The sequence below is a fragment of the Eleutherodactylus coqui genome, chromosome 3 (assembly GCF_035609145.1).
Source record: "Eleutherodactylus coqui strain aEleCoq1 chromosome 3, aEleCoq1.hap1, whole genome shotgun sequence".
Classification (NCBI taxonomy): Eukaryota; Metazoa; Chordata; class Amphibia; order Anura; family Eleutherodactylidae; genus Eleutherodactylus; species Eleutherodactylus coqui.
In genome coordinates this window covers 20093612-20108994 of record NC_089839.1, presented here as the reverse complement: position 1 = coordinate 20108994, position 15383 = coordinate 20093612, and the positions used below count along the sequence as shown (strand labels likewise).

The 15383-nt window shown below is 49.4% G+C and overlaps 1 protein-coding gene across 1 annotated transcript in view; it reads left to right on the top strand.

Annotated features, from left to right (window-relative positions):
- The window catches only part of LOC136620477 (oocyte zinc finger protein XlCOF22-like), a 70653-nt gene that overhangs the window by 3301 nt on the left and 51969 nt on the right, over positions 1-15383 (top strand). Inside the window, exons 2-4 of the mRNA XM_066595268.1 lie at positions 3727-3874; positions 3998-4177; positions 4254-4377. Of these exons, the coding sequence (XP_066451365.1) occupies positions 3782-3874; positions 3998-4177; positions 4254-4377 (397 nt within the window). The 5' untranslated portion in view covers positions 3727-3781. The remainder of the gene's footprint in view (positions 1-3726; positions 3875-3997; positions 4178-4253; positions 4378-15383) is intronic.

Below are 15383 nucleotides of genomic sequence, written 5' to 3'. Positions count from 1 at the left end.
TGGAGATGAAGGGAAGGTTTGAGACGGGTTGGTAGTTGGCAGCATCACTTGGGTCCAGGGTTGGTTTTTTTAAGCAGAGGGGATATGATGGAGTGTTTAAATGAGGAGGGGAAAGTGCCAGAGGTTAGGGAGAGGTTGCAGATTGTGGTGAGGTGAGTAATGAGAGCTGGGGAAAGGGACCGGAGGAGGTGAGAGGGTCGCTAGCACAGGTGGTGGGGCGGGCAGCGGAAAGGAGCCTGGAGACTTCTTCCTCTGTCGTTGGTTCTAACGTAGATAGTGAGTAGGTGCTGGATGTAGTGCTGATGAAACTGGGATCGGGGCTAACCATGCAGTTTTCAGAGATTTTTTTTTTGCGAATGTTGTCTTTTTTTAATTTTTTCTTTGAAATAGGCAGCTAGTTCTCCAGCAGTCAGGTCTGTCGCAGGGGCCTGTTCTTTGGGGCTGAGGAGGGAGTGGAAGGTCTCAAAGAGTTGTTTGGGGTTATGGGATAGTGAGGAGACAAGGGAGGTGAAATAAACTTGCTTGGCATGGTGAAGGGCTAGGTTATAAGTTTTAAGCATAAATTTGAAGTGGAGGAAGTCTGCTGGCAGCTTTGACTTTCTGCACAGCCGCTCGGCGCACCTAGAGCACCGCCCGATGAAGCGCATTTGGGGCGTGAGCCAAGGTTGCCGTGGTCTGCGTTTGACGGCTCGAGTCACAGGCAGTGCCGCTTCATCCAGGGCACGACTGAGGGTGGTGTGGTAGTATTCGGCTACCAGGTTAGGGCAGGGGAGGAGAGAAAGAGGGGATAGGGAGGACTGAATAGTCTCGGCAAACTGCTTAGTACAGACGGACTGGAGGTTCCTAGAGGTGCGATAGATAGGAGGATCAGGGGAGATGCTAGGGTGCCTGATGGAGAAGGTTGTGATCTGAGAGTGGAAGGGGGGAGTTAGTAAAGTGAGAGGCAGAGCAGAGACGGAGGAAAACTAAATCGAGAGTGTTGCCATCTCTGTGAGTGGGGAAGTCAGAGATTAGTGATAAGCCAAGGGAGGAGGTAAGCGTTAAAAGCCGGGAGGCAGATGAGCTGGGGTTGTTAGTAGGGATGTTGAAATCACCAAGGATGAGGGTTGGGATTTCACAGAAAAGGAAGTGGGGAGCCAGGCAGCAAAGTGGTCTAGGAACAGGCGGGTGGGACTTAGAGGGCAGTAAATAACTGCGACACGCAGAGGCAGTGGGCGGAAGAGTCGTGGACTTCGAAGGAGTGGAAGCTAAGCAAGGGAGCTGAGGCAATGACCTGGAAGGTACAGTTTGGCGAGAGGATGATGCCTACTCCTCCGCCGTGTCTGTCATCAGATCTGGGGGTGTTGGAGAACTGCAGGCCATCATAGGACAATGCAGCGGGGGAGGTAGAATCAGACTGCTGTATCCAGGTTTCTGTGAGGGCGAGCAGGTTCAATTGTTTACTGGTGAAGAGGTCATGGATAGTTGGGGGTTTGTTACATGCAGATTGGGAGTTCCATAGAGTGCATTTGAATGGGGCAGGGGGGCATTTTGGTAGGGAGCAGTACGGGGTGGGCCTGGGTTGAGGGATATGTCCCCTGCGGCTAGGAGTAGCAGGGTAGCAAGGGTGAGCGCATGATTAGGGGATTTGTGTGTGTGGCTTAGGTGTTTCTTGCCATATGTGGGGGCTGGACGTGTCTTAGGAAGTTGAAAAGTGCGAGGGAGCCATACATGGGTGAGGAGAGGAGGGAGGGGCTGATGTGGATGGAGTGTGTTGGGCCTGGGCATTAGAAGAAAAAGTTAAAGCCTGAAAAGAGGATAGTGATGGAGATCAGTGCAAAGAGGAGAGTATTTCCCTCCAGACTTTGGACAGTTGTGGATGTTACCTGTCTCCTGCTCTGTCGTACTGCGCTGTATAACTGCATCATTCGACAGCATAAGACAATTGTTTCTGGACACATCAGGTGCGGCATGGAGGATAGAACTGGATTTAAACTTCTGGCTACAGGACTTCAGCTGGGAGGGACTTGTTACATTTCACTAGTCAACCAGCTGACCCACCTTTGGATGGCTAATGAACAAATTGGGGGGGGGGGGAGAGGTTTATTACTCTCTTAGGCTGCATTCCCACGAACGTATATCAGCTCGGTTTTTCACGCCGAGCCGATATACGTTGTCCTCGTGTGCAGGGGGGGGGGGGGGAAGGATGGAAGAGCCAGGGGCAGGAACTGAGCTCCCGCCCCCTCTCTGCCTCCTCTCCGCCCCTCTGCACTATTTGCAATGAAGGGAGGCGGGACGGGGGTGGGGCTAAGTTCCGACAATTATCCCCTCTCCCGTCCTACCTCTCCCCATTGCAAATAGTGCAGAGGGGTGGCGAGGAGGCAGAGAGGGGGCGGGAGCTCAATTCCTGCTCCTGGCTCTTCCATCCTCCCCCCCCCCCCCCCCCCCTGCACACGAGGACGACATATATCGGCTCGGTGTGAAAAACATTTTTTGTTTAATTATTTTCTGCCGCCGACTTCTGACCGCCATAAACGTTTTTTCTCAGTTGACATAGTTATACGAAGGCTGATTTTCTGCAGGATGTCCTGTGGTTTGTGTTGGTTCAGTCTTTGAATACATACGACTTTTTGATTGCTTTTTATTGCATTCTTTTTTTTTAGAGATCGGGCGGCCAAAACGCATTTCTGGCACTCTTTTTTTTTTTTTTTTTTCGGACAACGCTCACCATGCGGGATAAATAATGTGTTACTTTGATAGATCGGACGTTTACAGGCACAGCAATGAGAAATATGTATTTGTCTTTATAATAAATATGGCAAAAGGGTTTTATTTTTTAAACTTTCCCTTTTTTTAATAATTAGTAAAACTCTTAACTTTATTCTTACTTCTTATTGTAGTGCCCATGGGGGACAACAACCTAAGGGGTTAACAGTGGAAAGTCCTATTGACTTATTCAATAAAAAAATCAATTTAAAATATTCTCAAAAAATGCGTTGCTGATGCCTTAAAAATCACTTGAACAAAATCGCGATCGCCAGTGTGGGGCTAGCCTAAGTACGATGTCCGGCTCCTGCTATGTGCGCCGTGTAGCTAATGCTGCGTGTCTTAAGTGAACGGGGGTCTGTACTAGGGTCCTATGAGATGAGGGACCCCAAGAAACGTGTAACCCCCCACACAGTAATAATCCCCCCTACATAGTAATGGCTCCTCTGTACCCCAAACTAATAAGCATTATCTGTGACCCTGACAAGGTGATAGCAGCCCCTCTGTACCTTCCCCAGTAATGGTGCTTCCCCCACCAACTACCAGCATTTTCTCCATGTAGCTCCCAAGTATTGGTGTTTCCTTCTAAGTAATAGCCGTCCCTTAGTACATCTTCCCCAAGTAGCAGCGGCCCCTCTGTGCCCCCCTGAAGTAATGGTGCCTCCAGCTAAGTAACAGCAGACCCTCTGTACATCTACACCAAGTCATAGCCGCCCTCTGTGCTTCCTTCTCTTAAGTAATGGCCGTCTCCTTGAATGTCCCCCCCAAGTACTAAAGGTCCTTTTCCATATCCACAAAGTAATGGCTCCTCTGTGTGTTCCCCCCAAGTAACAGCGCTGTAGGGTGTAATCACCCCATAAATCTGTACAAAGATAGAATACAACATCTACACTTTAGTGTCTCCTAAAAGGCTTCTCATTATTATCTCCATAAAAGGTATTTTTTGTGGTTTTTACATTCGTTCATCTTCTTCCCATTCAGGCTCCGGCATCCTAGTATAGTCTGTTGGGATCTTCCATATGAGAGAGTTTTTCTGATGAACCTTCCAAGGATGGATGGGAAGAGGAAGGAGATGGCAGAGAGTCTATTACATCTCACCCTAGAGATCCTCTATCAGCTTACTGGGGAGGTGAGAGATTCTGATGACGTCACATGACATCTTTCTTCTCTATGATAACAGATGGACATGACTGAGAAGGTGATGGACTCTGTAAATGTATGTAACACCATTTATTAGTCTGTCTCTCATCAGGATTACACAGCAGGGAAGAAGACCTCTAGTGAGTTCTGGCAGAACTTTGTGTCTGAAGGTTATGGAAGAACCCTGAGCCCAATAACGGGGCCTTCAACTCACTACCCGATACATGAGGACTTCAATGGGCAGAAGATCCTGGAACATGTCCACAAGATGACTGAGCTGCTGACAGGAGAGGTGACACTGCGGGGAATGGGGGACATTATACAGTAACAGGAGGGCTGTGGAGGATGACTGTATATTGTGTTGTCAGGTTCCTATAAGGTGTCGGGACGTCTCCGTCTATTTCTCCATGGAGGAGTGGGAGTATTTAGAAGGACACAAGGATCTGTACAAGGAGGTCATGATGGAGGATCAGCAGCCCCTCACATCACAAGGTAATCTATATATATAAAGACAAAAGCACTCACTGACTGACTCACTGACTCGCCAAAAGTTCTCCAACATCCCGATGTCGTAGAAACATGAAATTTGGCACAAGCATAGATTATCTCCAAAATAGGAAAAGTAATTGGGTCCCAACTCGATTATTCAATTCTAGCGCAAAATAATTGGCGTCGAAATTTTACGTACCTAATCTAAATCTCTCACTTCCCAATGTCATAGAAACTTAAAATTTGGCACGGGCATTGATTATGACATAAATACTAAAAGTTAATGGATCCCTATTCGATTATTCAATTCTATGTGCAAAAGAATTAGCGTCCAAATTTTACGTACAGAATCTAATTCTCTCACTTTCCGGTGTCATAGAAACATGAAATTTGGCACGAGCATTGATTATGTCATAAATAGGAAAAGCTAATGGGTCCAAACTCTATTATTCAATTCTAAGCGCAAAAGAATTAGCGTCCAAATTTTACGGACGGAATGTAATTTTCTCGCTTTCCGGTGTCATAGAAACGTGAAATTTGGCACGAGCATTGATTATGTCATAAATAGGAAAAGTTAATGAGTCCCAACTCGATTATTCAATTCTAAGTGCAAAAGAATTAGCGTCCAAATTTTAAGTATGGAATCTAATTTTCTCACTTCCTAATGTCATTTTATATAAAGAAAACGTCGCATGATTACCTCTACGTGGTGTTTGCTGGGTAACGCAGAGAACTATGCAAAATGGTGAACATATGTTTTTACGGTGTCTCTAAAGTAACCACGACTTCATAAGTAGGATTTTCCGTGTGAACACCAGATAAACACCAGTACCAAATTAACTCAGGCGAAGCCGGGTATATCAGCTAGTCTATACATATAATGAAACGTCCTGACTGACTGATTCATCAACGTTGAGTTAAACTACTAAAGTTAGAAACATAATTGGCCAGCAGCTTCTTTGTATAACATAGAGATCCCCTAAGAAAGGATTTTTTTTCAATTCTCCCCCTAAGAGGGTGACAAAGGGGGTCAAATTTGTATGGGAAAGCAATATCTAACGCACCTCTGAATGTGAGACTTGGCTAAAATAATCAATTGAACAAATAATTTTACACATATTTCACCGACTGTCAAACACTGACCTAAAGATTTGCTGAGCTGCTACTGATTTCCACAATCCACCATAACGGCGAGCCCGCGCCATATCCTCTAAATAGTCAGCTAAACTGTTATAATTAATCCCATCACTATCAGGAGATAAAATGGTGAAACCATCCCAGTGATTCTCCACGTGCTCCAATATCTCCTCCTGCTCAATGTTCTCTGTTGCTCCCTGACTGTCTGCTATTTTTTAGTTCCCATTTGTTCCTATGGAGGCTTATTTTTATTGCATCGCTACAAACACACAATGTGATTAACATTACTTAGTCCCATTGACTTTTGTGATAAAAAATATCACACGATTTTATTGCAGGTGGCAGTGATGTGATGCAAGATTTTTTCGTAAAAAAACAAACAAGAAAAAAAAAAAAGCATCGCTCTCGTTCACAGATCGCAGTGAATAAAGATGCAATTTTGCCACATTTTTCTTGTGGCAAAATCGCAATTGTCCGTGTTAATTAGCCTTATGAAGCTGTGTTGAACGCACTGCCCATTCCTCAGCTTGAAAGTACTTCTAATTCTGGGAAAAGTGCTAAAAAACGCCGAGCTAGATTTACTGATGCTAAAAGAAGAAGAACAATACGACTCTACGAAACCGCTACTAAGTACACAGAAATAAGGAAGTTCACCGCGCTGCAGCGACAGATTACCAGCAAACAAATCCACAGGTTCATAGAGCTGCAGCAGCTAAATACCAAGATAATAACCCCGAGGTCCATAGAACCTCATCAGCTGAGTGACCCCGAGGTCCATAGAACCTCATCAGCTGAATAACCCCGAGGTCCATAGAACATCATCAGCTGAGTGACCCCGAGGTCCATAGAACATCATCAGCTGAGTAACCCCGAGGTCCATAGAACATCATCAGCTGAGTGCCCCCGAGGTCCATAGAACATCATCAGCTGAGTGACCCCGAGGTCCATAGAACATCATCAGCTGAGTGACCCCGAGGTCCATAGAACATCATTAGCTGAGTGACCCCGAGGTCCATAGAACATCATCAGCTGAGTGACCCCGAGGTCCATAGAACATCATCAGCTGAGTGACCCCGAGGTCCATAGAACATCATCAGCTGAGTGACCCCGAGGTCCATAGAACATCATCAGCTGAGTGACCCCCGAGGTCCATAGAACATCATCAGCTGAGTGACCCCCGAGGTCCATAGAACATCAGCAGCTGAGTGACCCCGAGCTCCATAGAACATCAGCAGCTGAGTGACCCCGAGCTCCATAGAACATCAGCAGCTGAGTGACCCCGAGCTCCATAGAACATCATCAGCTGAGTGACCCCGAGGTCCATAGAACATCATCAGCTGAGTGACCCCCGAGGTCCATAGAACATCATCAGCTGAGTGACCCCGAGCTCCATAGAACATCAGCAGCTGAGTGACCCCGAGGTCCATAGAACATCATCAGCTGAGTGACCCCGAGGTCCATAGAACATCATCAGCTGAGTGACCCCCGAGGTCCATAGAACATCATCAGCTGAGTGACCCCGAGGTCCATAGAACATCATTAGCTGAGTGACCCCGAGGTCCATAGAACATCATCAGCTGAGTGACCCCGAGGTCCATAGAACATCATCAGCTGAGTGACCCCGAGGTCCATAGAACATCATCAGCTGAGTGACCCCGAGGTCCATAGAACATCATCAGCTGAGTGACCCCCGAGGTCCATAGAACATCATCAGCTGAGTGACCCCGAGCTCCATAGAACATCAGCAGCTGAGTGACCCCGAGCTCCATAGAACATCAGCAGCTGAGTGACCCCGAGCTCCATAGAACATCAGCAGCTGAGTGACCCCGAGCTCCATAGAACATCAGCAGCTGAGTGACCCCGAGCTCCATAGAACATCAGCAGCTGAGTGACCCCGAGGTCCATAGAACATCAGCAGCTGAGTGACCCCCGAGGTCCATAGAACATCAGCAGCTGAGTGACCCCCGAGGTCCATAGAACATCATCAGCTGAGTGACCCCCGAGGTCCATAGAACATCATCAGCTGAGTGACCCCGAGGTCCATAGAACATCATCAGCTGAGTGACCCCCGAGGTCCATAGAACATCATCAGCTGAGTGACCCCCGAGGTCCATAGAACATCATCAGCTGAGTGACCCCGAGCTCCATAGAACATCAGCAGCTGAGTGACCCCGAGCTCCATAGAACATCAGCAGCTGAGTGACCCCGAGCTCCATAGAACATCAGCAGCTGAGTGACCCCGAGCTCCATAGAACATCAGCAGCTGAGTGACCCCGAGCTCCATAGAACATCAGCAGCTGAGTGACCCCGAGCTCCATAGAACATCAGCAGCTGAGTGACCCCGAGCTCCATAGAACATCAGCAGCTGAGTGACCCCGAGCTCCATAGAACATCAGCAGCTGAGTGACCCCGAGCTCCATAGAACATCAGCAGCTGAGTGACCCCGAGCTCCATAGAACATCAGCAGCTGAGTGACCCCGAGCTCCATAGAACATCAGCAGCTGAGTGACCCCGAGCTCCATAGAACATCAGCAGCTGAGTGACCCCGAGCTCCATAGAACATCAGCAGCTGAGTGACCCCGAGCTCCATAGAACATCAGCAGCTGAGTGACCCCGAGCTCCATAGAACATCAGCAGCTGAGTGACCCCGAGCTCCATAGAACATCAGCAGCTGAGTGACCCCGAGCTCCATAGAACATCAGCAGCTGAGTGACCCCGAGCTCCTTAGAACTTCAGCAGCTGAGTGACCCCGAGCTCCATAGAACATCAGCAGCTGAGTGACCCCGAGCTCCATAGAACATCAGCAGCTGAGTGACCCCGAGCTCCATAGAACATCAGCAGCTGAGTGACCCCGAGCTCCATAGAACATCAGCAGCTGAGTGACCCCGAGCTCCATAGAACATCAGCAGCTGAGTGACCCCGAGCTCCATAGAACATCAGCAGCTGAGTGACCCCGAGCTCCATAGAACATCAGCAGCTGAGTGACCCCGAGCTCCATAGAACATCAGCAGCTGAGTGACCCCGAGCTCCATAGAACATCAGCAGCTGAGTGACCCCGAGCTCCATAGAACATCAGCAGCTGAGTGACCCCGAGCTCCATAGAACATCAGCAGCTGAGTGACCCCGAGCTCCATAGAACATCAGCAGCTGAGTGACCCCGAGCTCCATAGAACATCAGCAGCTGAGTGACCCCGAGCTCCATAGAACATCAGCAGCTGAGTGACCCCGAGCTCCATAGAACATCAGCAGCTGAGTGACCCCGAGCTCCATAGAACATCAGCAGCTGAGTGACCCCGAGCTCCATAGAACTGCAGCAGCTGAGTGACCCCGAGCTCCATAGAACTGCAGCAGCTGAATATCAACTAAACAATAGTAATCTTATTACTTTTGTAATAAGCGCTTTCAGGTAATTTATTTTTCATCCGCCACCTAGGTACTTATTTTACCTTAGAAGGATGGAAGGCCAAGTCAACCTTGAGCCAGCTTCCTTGAACTCACAACCTTTAGGTCACGAGCGAGAGCTTAAGACTGCATTTCTGCTGTCTTAATACTCTGTGCCACATAAGTCACTATTAACCCTGAGGTTCCTAGAGCTGCAGCAGCTAAATACTAAGATAATAACCCCGAGGTCCATAGAACATCATCAGCTGAATGAACCCGAGGTCCATAGAACATCATCAGCTGAATGAACCCGAGGTCCATAGAACATCATCATCTAAATAACCCCGAGGTCCATAGAACATTATCAGCTAAATATCAGCTTAATAACCCCAAAATTCACAGAGCAGCATAATACGCCACAGATACCAGCACCGAGGTAGGACCCGCTACTCTTGATGTGGGTAGCACGTGAGCGGTCCCAGGCTCTGACTCGGTCCCAGCCTCCACCATGTTCACCCAATGTGCCGCCAGGGAGATATAGTGGCCCTGCCCGCCAGTACTTGTCCACGTGTCTGTCGTTAAGTGGACCTTCCCAGTAACTGCATTGTTGAGGGCACGGGTAATGTTGCAGGAGACGTGCTTGTGTAGGGCGGGGACGGCACAACAGGAAAAATAGTGGCGACTGGAGACCGAATAGCGCGGGACCGCCGCCACCATCATGTTTTTGAAAGCCTCCGTTTCCACAAGCCTGTACGGCAGCATCTCCAGGCTGGTTAATTTGGCAATGTGCACGTTTAAAGCTTGCGCATGCAGGTGGGTGGTGGCGTATTTCTGCTTTCGCTCAAACTCTTGTGTTAGCGACAGCTGAACGCTGCGCTTGGAGACACTGCTAGAGGACCATGGAGGTGTGGGTGTGGGTGCAGGCAGAAGGCGCTTGTGCCTGCATCCTGGGAGCGGGATTGGATCTGTATGGCAGGTTGTGGCACAGGGGGAAGAGGCAGTGGTGTGACCCAGAGGCAGTGAATGGCCTTCGTCCCACCTTGTGGGGTCCTTGCCATCATATGCCTGCGCATGCAGGTGGTGGTGGCTCCCCGGCTTATCTTGATGCGGCACAGCTTTCACACCACTGTTCGTCGGTCGTCCGCGCTCTCACTAAAAAGCATCCACACCTTTGAACATCTAGCCCTCTGCACGGAGGCTTGCTGCAAGGGGTTGCTGTGGAAAACACTTGGTGGATTCTGGGCCTGCCTCTACCCCTGGCCACTCCACTGCCTCTTCCAACCTGTCCTGCTGCTGCACTTGCCTCCCCCTCTGAAGGCCTGTCCTCAGTAGGCTTAGCAAGCCAGGTGGGGTCAGTCACCTCATCGTCCAACAGCTCTTCCTCCGAATCCTCTGTACGCTCCACCCTCGGACTTAGTGCCCTTACTACTACCTCACTGACAGACAACTGTGTCTCATCATCCTCACGCAGAAAAAACTCTTGAAACAGTTGCCGGAGGTTCCCAGCCTCATCACCTGGACTCCGGGAACTTTCCAAAGGTTGGGCATCGGTCACGACAAACTTCTCAGGTGAGAGACGAACCGGTTTTTCCCACTCAGGGCAGGGACCAGAGAACAGTTCCTGGGAGTCTGCCTGCTCAGAATATGTCATTTTCATGGAGTGAGGAGGCTGGGAGGAAGGAGGAGCAGCAGCCAGAGGATTCAGAGTTGCAGTCCCTAGGCCAGGAGTAGTGGACTGCGTAGAAGACTGGGTTGTCGATACATTGCTGGATGTGTTTTCTACCATCCACGACAGGACCTGCTCACACTGCTCTGCTCATAATAAAGGTCTACCACGCGGACCCGCAAATTGTGATATGAACATATGGACAAAGTAAATTACCCCACCGTATAGCGCTGAGAACTGTGGCTAATTCACCGTACACAGAGACTTGTAGATAGCGGAGGCTCTATGCTGTGACCAGAAAAAATTAAACCGCTGTCTTGCGCTGATAACGGGGGGGTAATTTACCGCTCACGGAGACTTGTAGATAATAGAGAGGCTGTATGGAGTGGGAGAAAACTAGAAAGCCAGCTAGGAAGACTGGATCCTACTCTAACACTTTCCCTATATCAGCAGCACTATCCCTAACCTCTGCCAACCTCTGAGGCGAGCCGCGGGTGGGACCAGTTTAAGTACTCTGCGGTCACTTGATCCTGCCAGCCACTCACTGCTGTTGGCGGGCAGAGGGCTGGCATGTCACAGCAGGAAGTGTTAATGCCTTCCCCGCATGTTTATTGGCTAGAAATTGGAGCTAAACATGCGGAGAAGGAAATGAAATTGACTCGAGTACCGCGTGGTGTTCGTCTCTAGTAACGAGCATCTCGAGTACCCTAATGCTCAAACGAGTATCAAGCTCGGACGAGTGTGCTCGCTCATCTCTATTCATTACCATTGATCGATAAATCATAAACATAATATGAATACGGAAGATAAGGAATTTAACATCTAAAATACCAAACAAATGCGTGCAAGCATACTAGAATCACACATGATTGCTTCTCAAACGCTGGTACACAATAATCAAAAAAACAATAGAATGTTTATTATAATTATCTTGAAACATATGTGAACAGCGAGGAACATGTCATCTCGACATGGGGGCCAGTCTGGAGACTTATTCATCATCTTCTGGTATATTTGGCCTCAGCTGTTCACTCAAGGCTATTTGAACAACTATTTAATGCCTTTTTAGGCATTGTGAAGGAAAAAACATAATGTATGAAGGATCATACACAATGGAGTCACATCTTTGTATGTCTTCCCCAAGTAATGTCTGTCCCACTGTGTGTCTTTCCCAAGTACTAATACTCCCTTTTCGTCTCCTCAAAGTAATGATGGCTAATAAGCGCCCCCCACACCCCTAGAGAATCAGGGTAGGGGTTATTATCAGCATAGGTCTTATTTTCAGGGAAACACTGTGGTTTCTTTTTTTTCCATTTTTAGCGACACTGCGTATAAACTGCACACATATGTAATGTAATTGCGTATGTACAGCATTTATTACACTCACATAAAGAACAATAGGGCTCTACCGCACATAATACGTGGTAAAATAGAAAATGCTGCGTTATTTTTTACACACGTACTATACACAATAAAACAATTGCTAGTGTGAGTGAATCAATGAAAATGAATGTACTTTAATTGACTGGATTCACCGCCTATTATGTGCGCATAATCCACGAGGAATTTACTCTTGTGTGAGCCTTAGCATCTCCTGTTTCTCATTATTAGCTCAATAAAGGGTATTTTCCCCATGACATCATGACAGCATACGCTGGAGGTTGCTCACCTGCTGACCTGAAGGGACAGGAAGAGGCAGAATATAAAAAGCACCTCCCCTCCACCAACACCAGTGTTTTTCCTGTCCCTTCAGGACAGCAGCGGCAGAACTCCAGCAACGCTGTCCCATGCCGGAGGAGGACTTACCGGCGAAGCGGCGGCGTGGATCTTTCGGGCAGCCCCGGCAAACCCAGTGGGAAGGACCCCATCTGGGAGCTTTCCGGGGACTGCGTGGGCCGGGGCCCAAGTACGGGTTGCCGGCACCACTGCGGCCGTCATTTCGGGCGGCGGCCGCCATCTCTGGTGGGCCGGGGTCCAAGTACGGGCTGCCGGCACCACTGCGGCCGTCATTGCGGCGGCGGCCGCCATCTCCGGGTCCAGGGCCGACAGGAGCGCTCCAGGGGGCGTGGCTTCGACAGCGCGGTGACGTCGGACGCTCCGCAAAGGGGGCGTGGCCTGGCGCGGCCGGCGCCAAATTCAAAAATCCGCTGCCCCTGCATCAGCTGGTGGTGTTTCTCCACGCTAAGGAACGATCCTAAGCACAGGAAGCGTTCCTGCAAGGCGCAAGATGTCGACCAGAGAGGACCCAGAGACCCTCCTAACTGTAAGTGGTCCAGTGGACCAACCTACACCTGCACTACATACACTTCCCCACTAACAGAGTTTCCCTTGTCTTACAGGACAGGGATACTCAAAAACCAAGGGAGGCTAGACGCAAGAGTAAAAAATGTCCAGTATGTCTAACCAAACTTGACGACTCCTGCACCAAAACGCTATGCGCTACCTGCTCCGCGAAAATTATGCAGGAGGAAAAAACTTCCCTTATGGCCGAAATTCGGTCAGTCGTCCGAGAAGAAGTGCAGTCCTCCCTCTCGGACCTCCAACCTGGGCCTTCCGGGGTTACACGCAGGTCGGTTCCGGCGGTGTCTGAGTCTGACTCCGACATAGCGGAAAATGTGGATTTTGACGGGGAAGTGACGCAGGAGGACAAGAAATATCTTTTCTCTACCGCGGACATGGATCAACTGCTAAAAGCAGTACGCAGGACCATGCAGGTGGAGGAAGACGTGCAGCAACCCCGCACAGTCCAGGAGGATATGTTCGCGGGGTTACTCCCGCAACAAAAATCTTCATTCCCCGTAAACGCCACACTCAAGCAGCTGATTCTAAATGAGTGGGAGAGCGTGGATCAGGCTCCGCTAATCCCCAGGGAATTTAAAGAACGCCTGTTATTTCCGGGAGATGAAGTGTCCTTTTTGGACGAGATACCTAAAGTCGATACTGCAATTGCCATGGTATCCAGAAAGTCCGGGTTGCCCTTTGAGGATACATCCCACTTAAAGGACCCGTTGGACCATAAGGTGGACACATCCATGCGTAAAGCCTGGTCCACCTCCGGTCTCATCATGAAAGCTAACATCGCGGCCACTTCCGTGGCTCGTTCCATGGCAATCTGGTTGGACCAATTCGCAGCCCTAGTCGACCAAAAAGCCCCTAGGGAGGAGTTCGCAAGCGGCATCCCTCTGCTGCGAATGGCAACAGGGTTCCTGGCAGATGCTTCGATGGAAACAGTCCGCCTCGGAGCCCGCATGGCAGCCCTATCGAACACCGCCAGAAGGGCAGTGTGGGTGAAAGAGTGGTCAGGGGACGCTGCGTCCAAAAATAGGCTATGTACCCTACCGTTCCGGGGCGGGCGTATATTCGGACCAGACCTGGATCGTCTGCTGGAGAAAGCAGCTGACAAGAGTCACGGACTGCCTGCCACCAGACCACCCAAGAGACCCTTCACCCCTCATCCCTCGTCTACGTACGCCGGGAAGGGAAAGACCGGAAGATGGTCTTATCCAAAGGGCGGAAGGGGTAAGACTTTAACTTTTGTCCCTCAGCCCATACTTTCGGGCCCGGTAGGGGGTAGACTGGCTCGCTATTCCAATAGCTGGCGTAGTATTACAACTAATGAGTGGGTACTGCACCTAGTGGCGGAGGGGTACAGGATCGAGCTACTATCCCGCCCCCCGGACAGGTTTATGATAACCCCAACCCAGTCTCCAGGCCTAGAACAGGCTCTGTTGGAGGGCATACGGAACCTACAGGGTCTCGGCGCGATTATCCCAGTCCCTAAGAAGGAACAGGGAAAAGGCTTCTATTCCCCCCTCTTTCTGGTTCCCAAACCAGACGGCTCCCACCGCACCATTATCAATTTAAAACAACTGAATAAATTCATTGAATATAGGAGATTCAAAATGGAAACCATTAGAACTGCAACTCCTTTAATTGCCAGGGATAACGTAATGGCTACAATAGACCTTAAGGATGCCTATTTTCATATCCCTATTTACGCCAACTCACAAAAATTCCTGAGGTTTGCGCTGAGGGTGGAGGGGGAAATCCGCCACTTCCAGTTCGTCTGCCTACCATTTGGAATCTCCTCGGCTCCGCGAATTTTTTCCAAGGTCGTGATGGAAATGGTGGCCTTCTTACGAAACCAGGGTGTCATGATCATCCCCTACTTAGACGACTTCCTGTTGGTGGCAGATTCCCCATCTACTCTGAGATCACACTTGGAGTCCACATTGCAGTTATTTAAGGAGCTTGGCTGGATTGTTAACGAGTCAAAATCCAACATGGAGCCAGAAACCAGGAAGAAATTCCTGGGTGTCATTCTGGATTCCAGTCTACAAAATTCGTCCCTTCCTCCCCTAAGAAAACATCTTATCATAGAAGAATGTTCCAACCTATATAAAAAACATAGGGTAACGATAAGAGACGCAATGCGGATCCTGGGACTAATGACTTCGTGCATCGGCGTGGTCCCCTGGGCCCAATTCCACAGTCGCGGACTCCAGTCACTAATTCTCCGGAATTGGGACAAGTTGCAGGCTTCGCTTGATCAGACAATCCCTATTTCTGCGGAAGCCAGAGCTTCTCTCCGTTGGTGGGTGTCGTCGGACAACCTGTCTCAGGCATCCGATTGGAATTTGGACCCGGCCGTAATAATCACGACCGATGCCAGCGCCAAAGGGTGGGGGGCCCACTTTGAAGGCGGTTATGTACAGGGGGCCTGGGACGTTCACGAGAAAGCTAGCTCATCGAACTTTAGGGAGCTTAAAGCTGTATGGAAATCCCTGCGTAGCCTGCAAACACGATTAGTGGCGAAACATGTGAG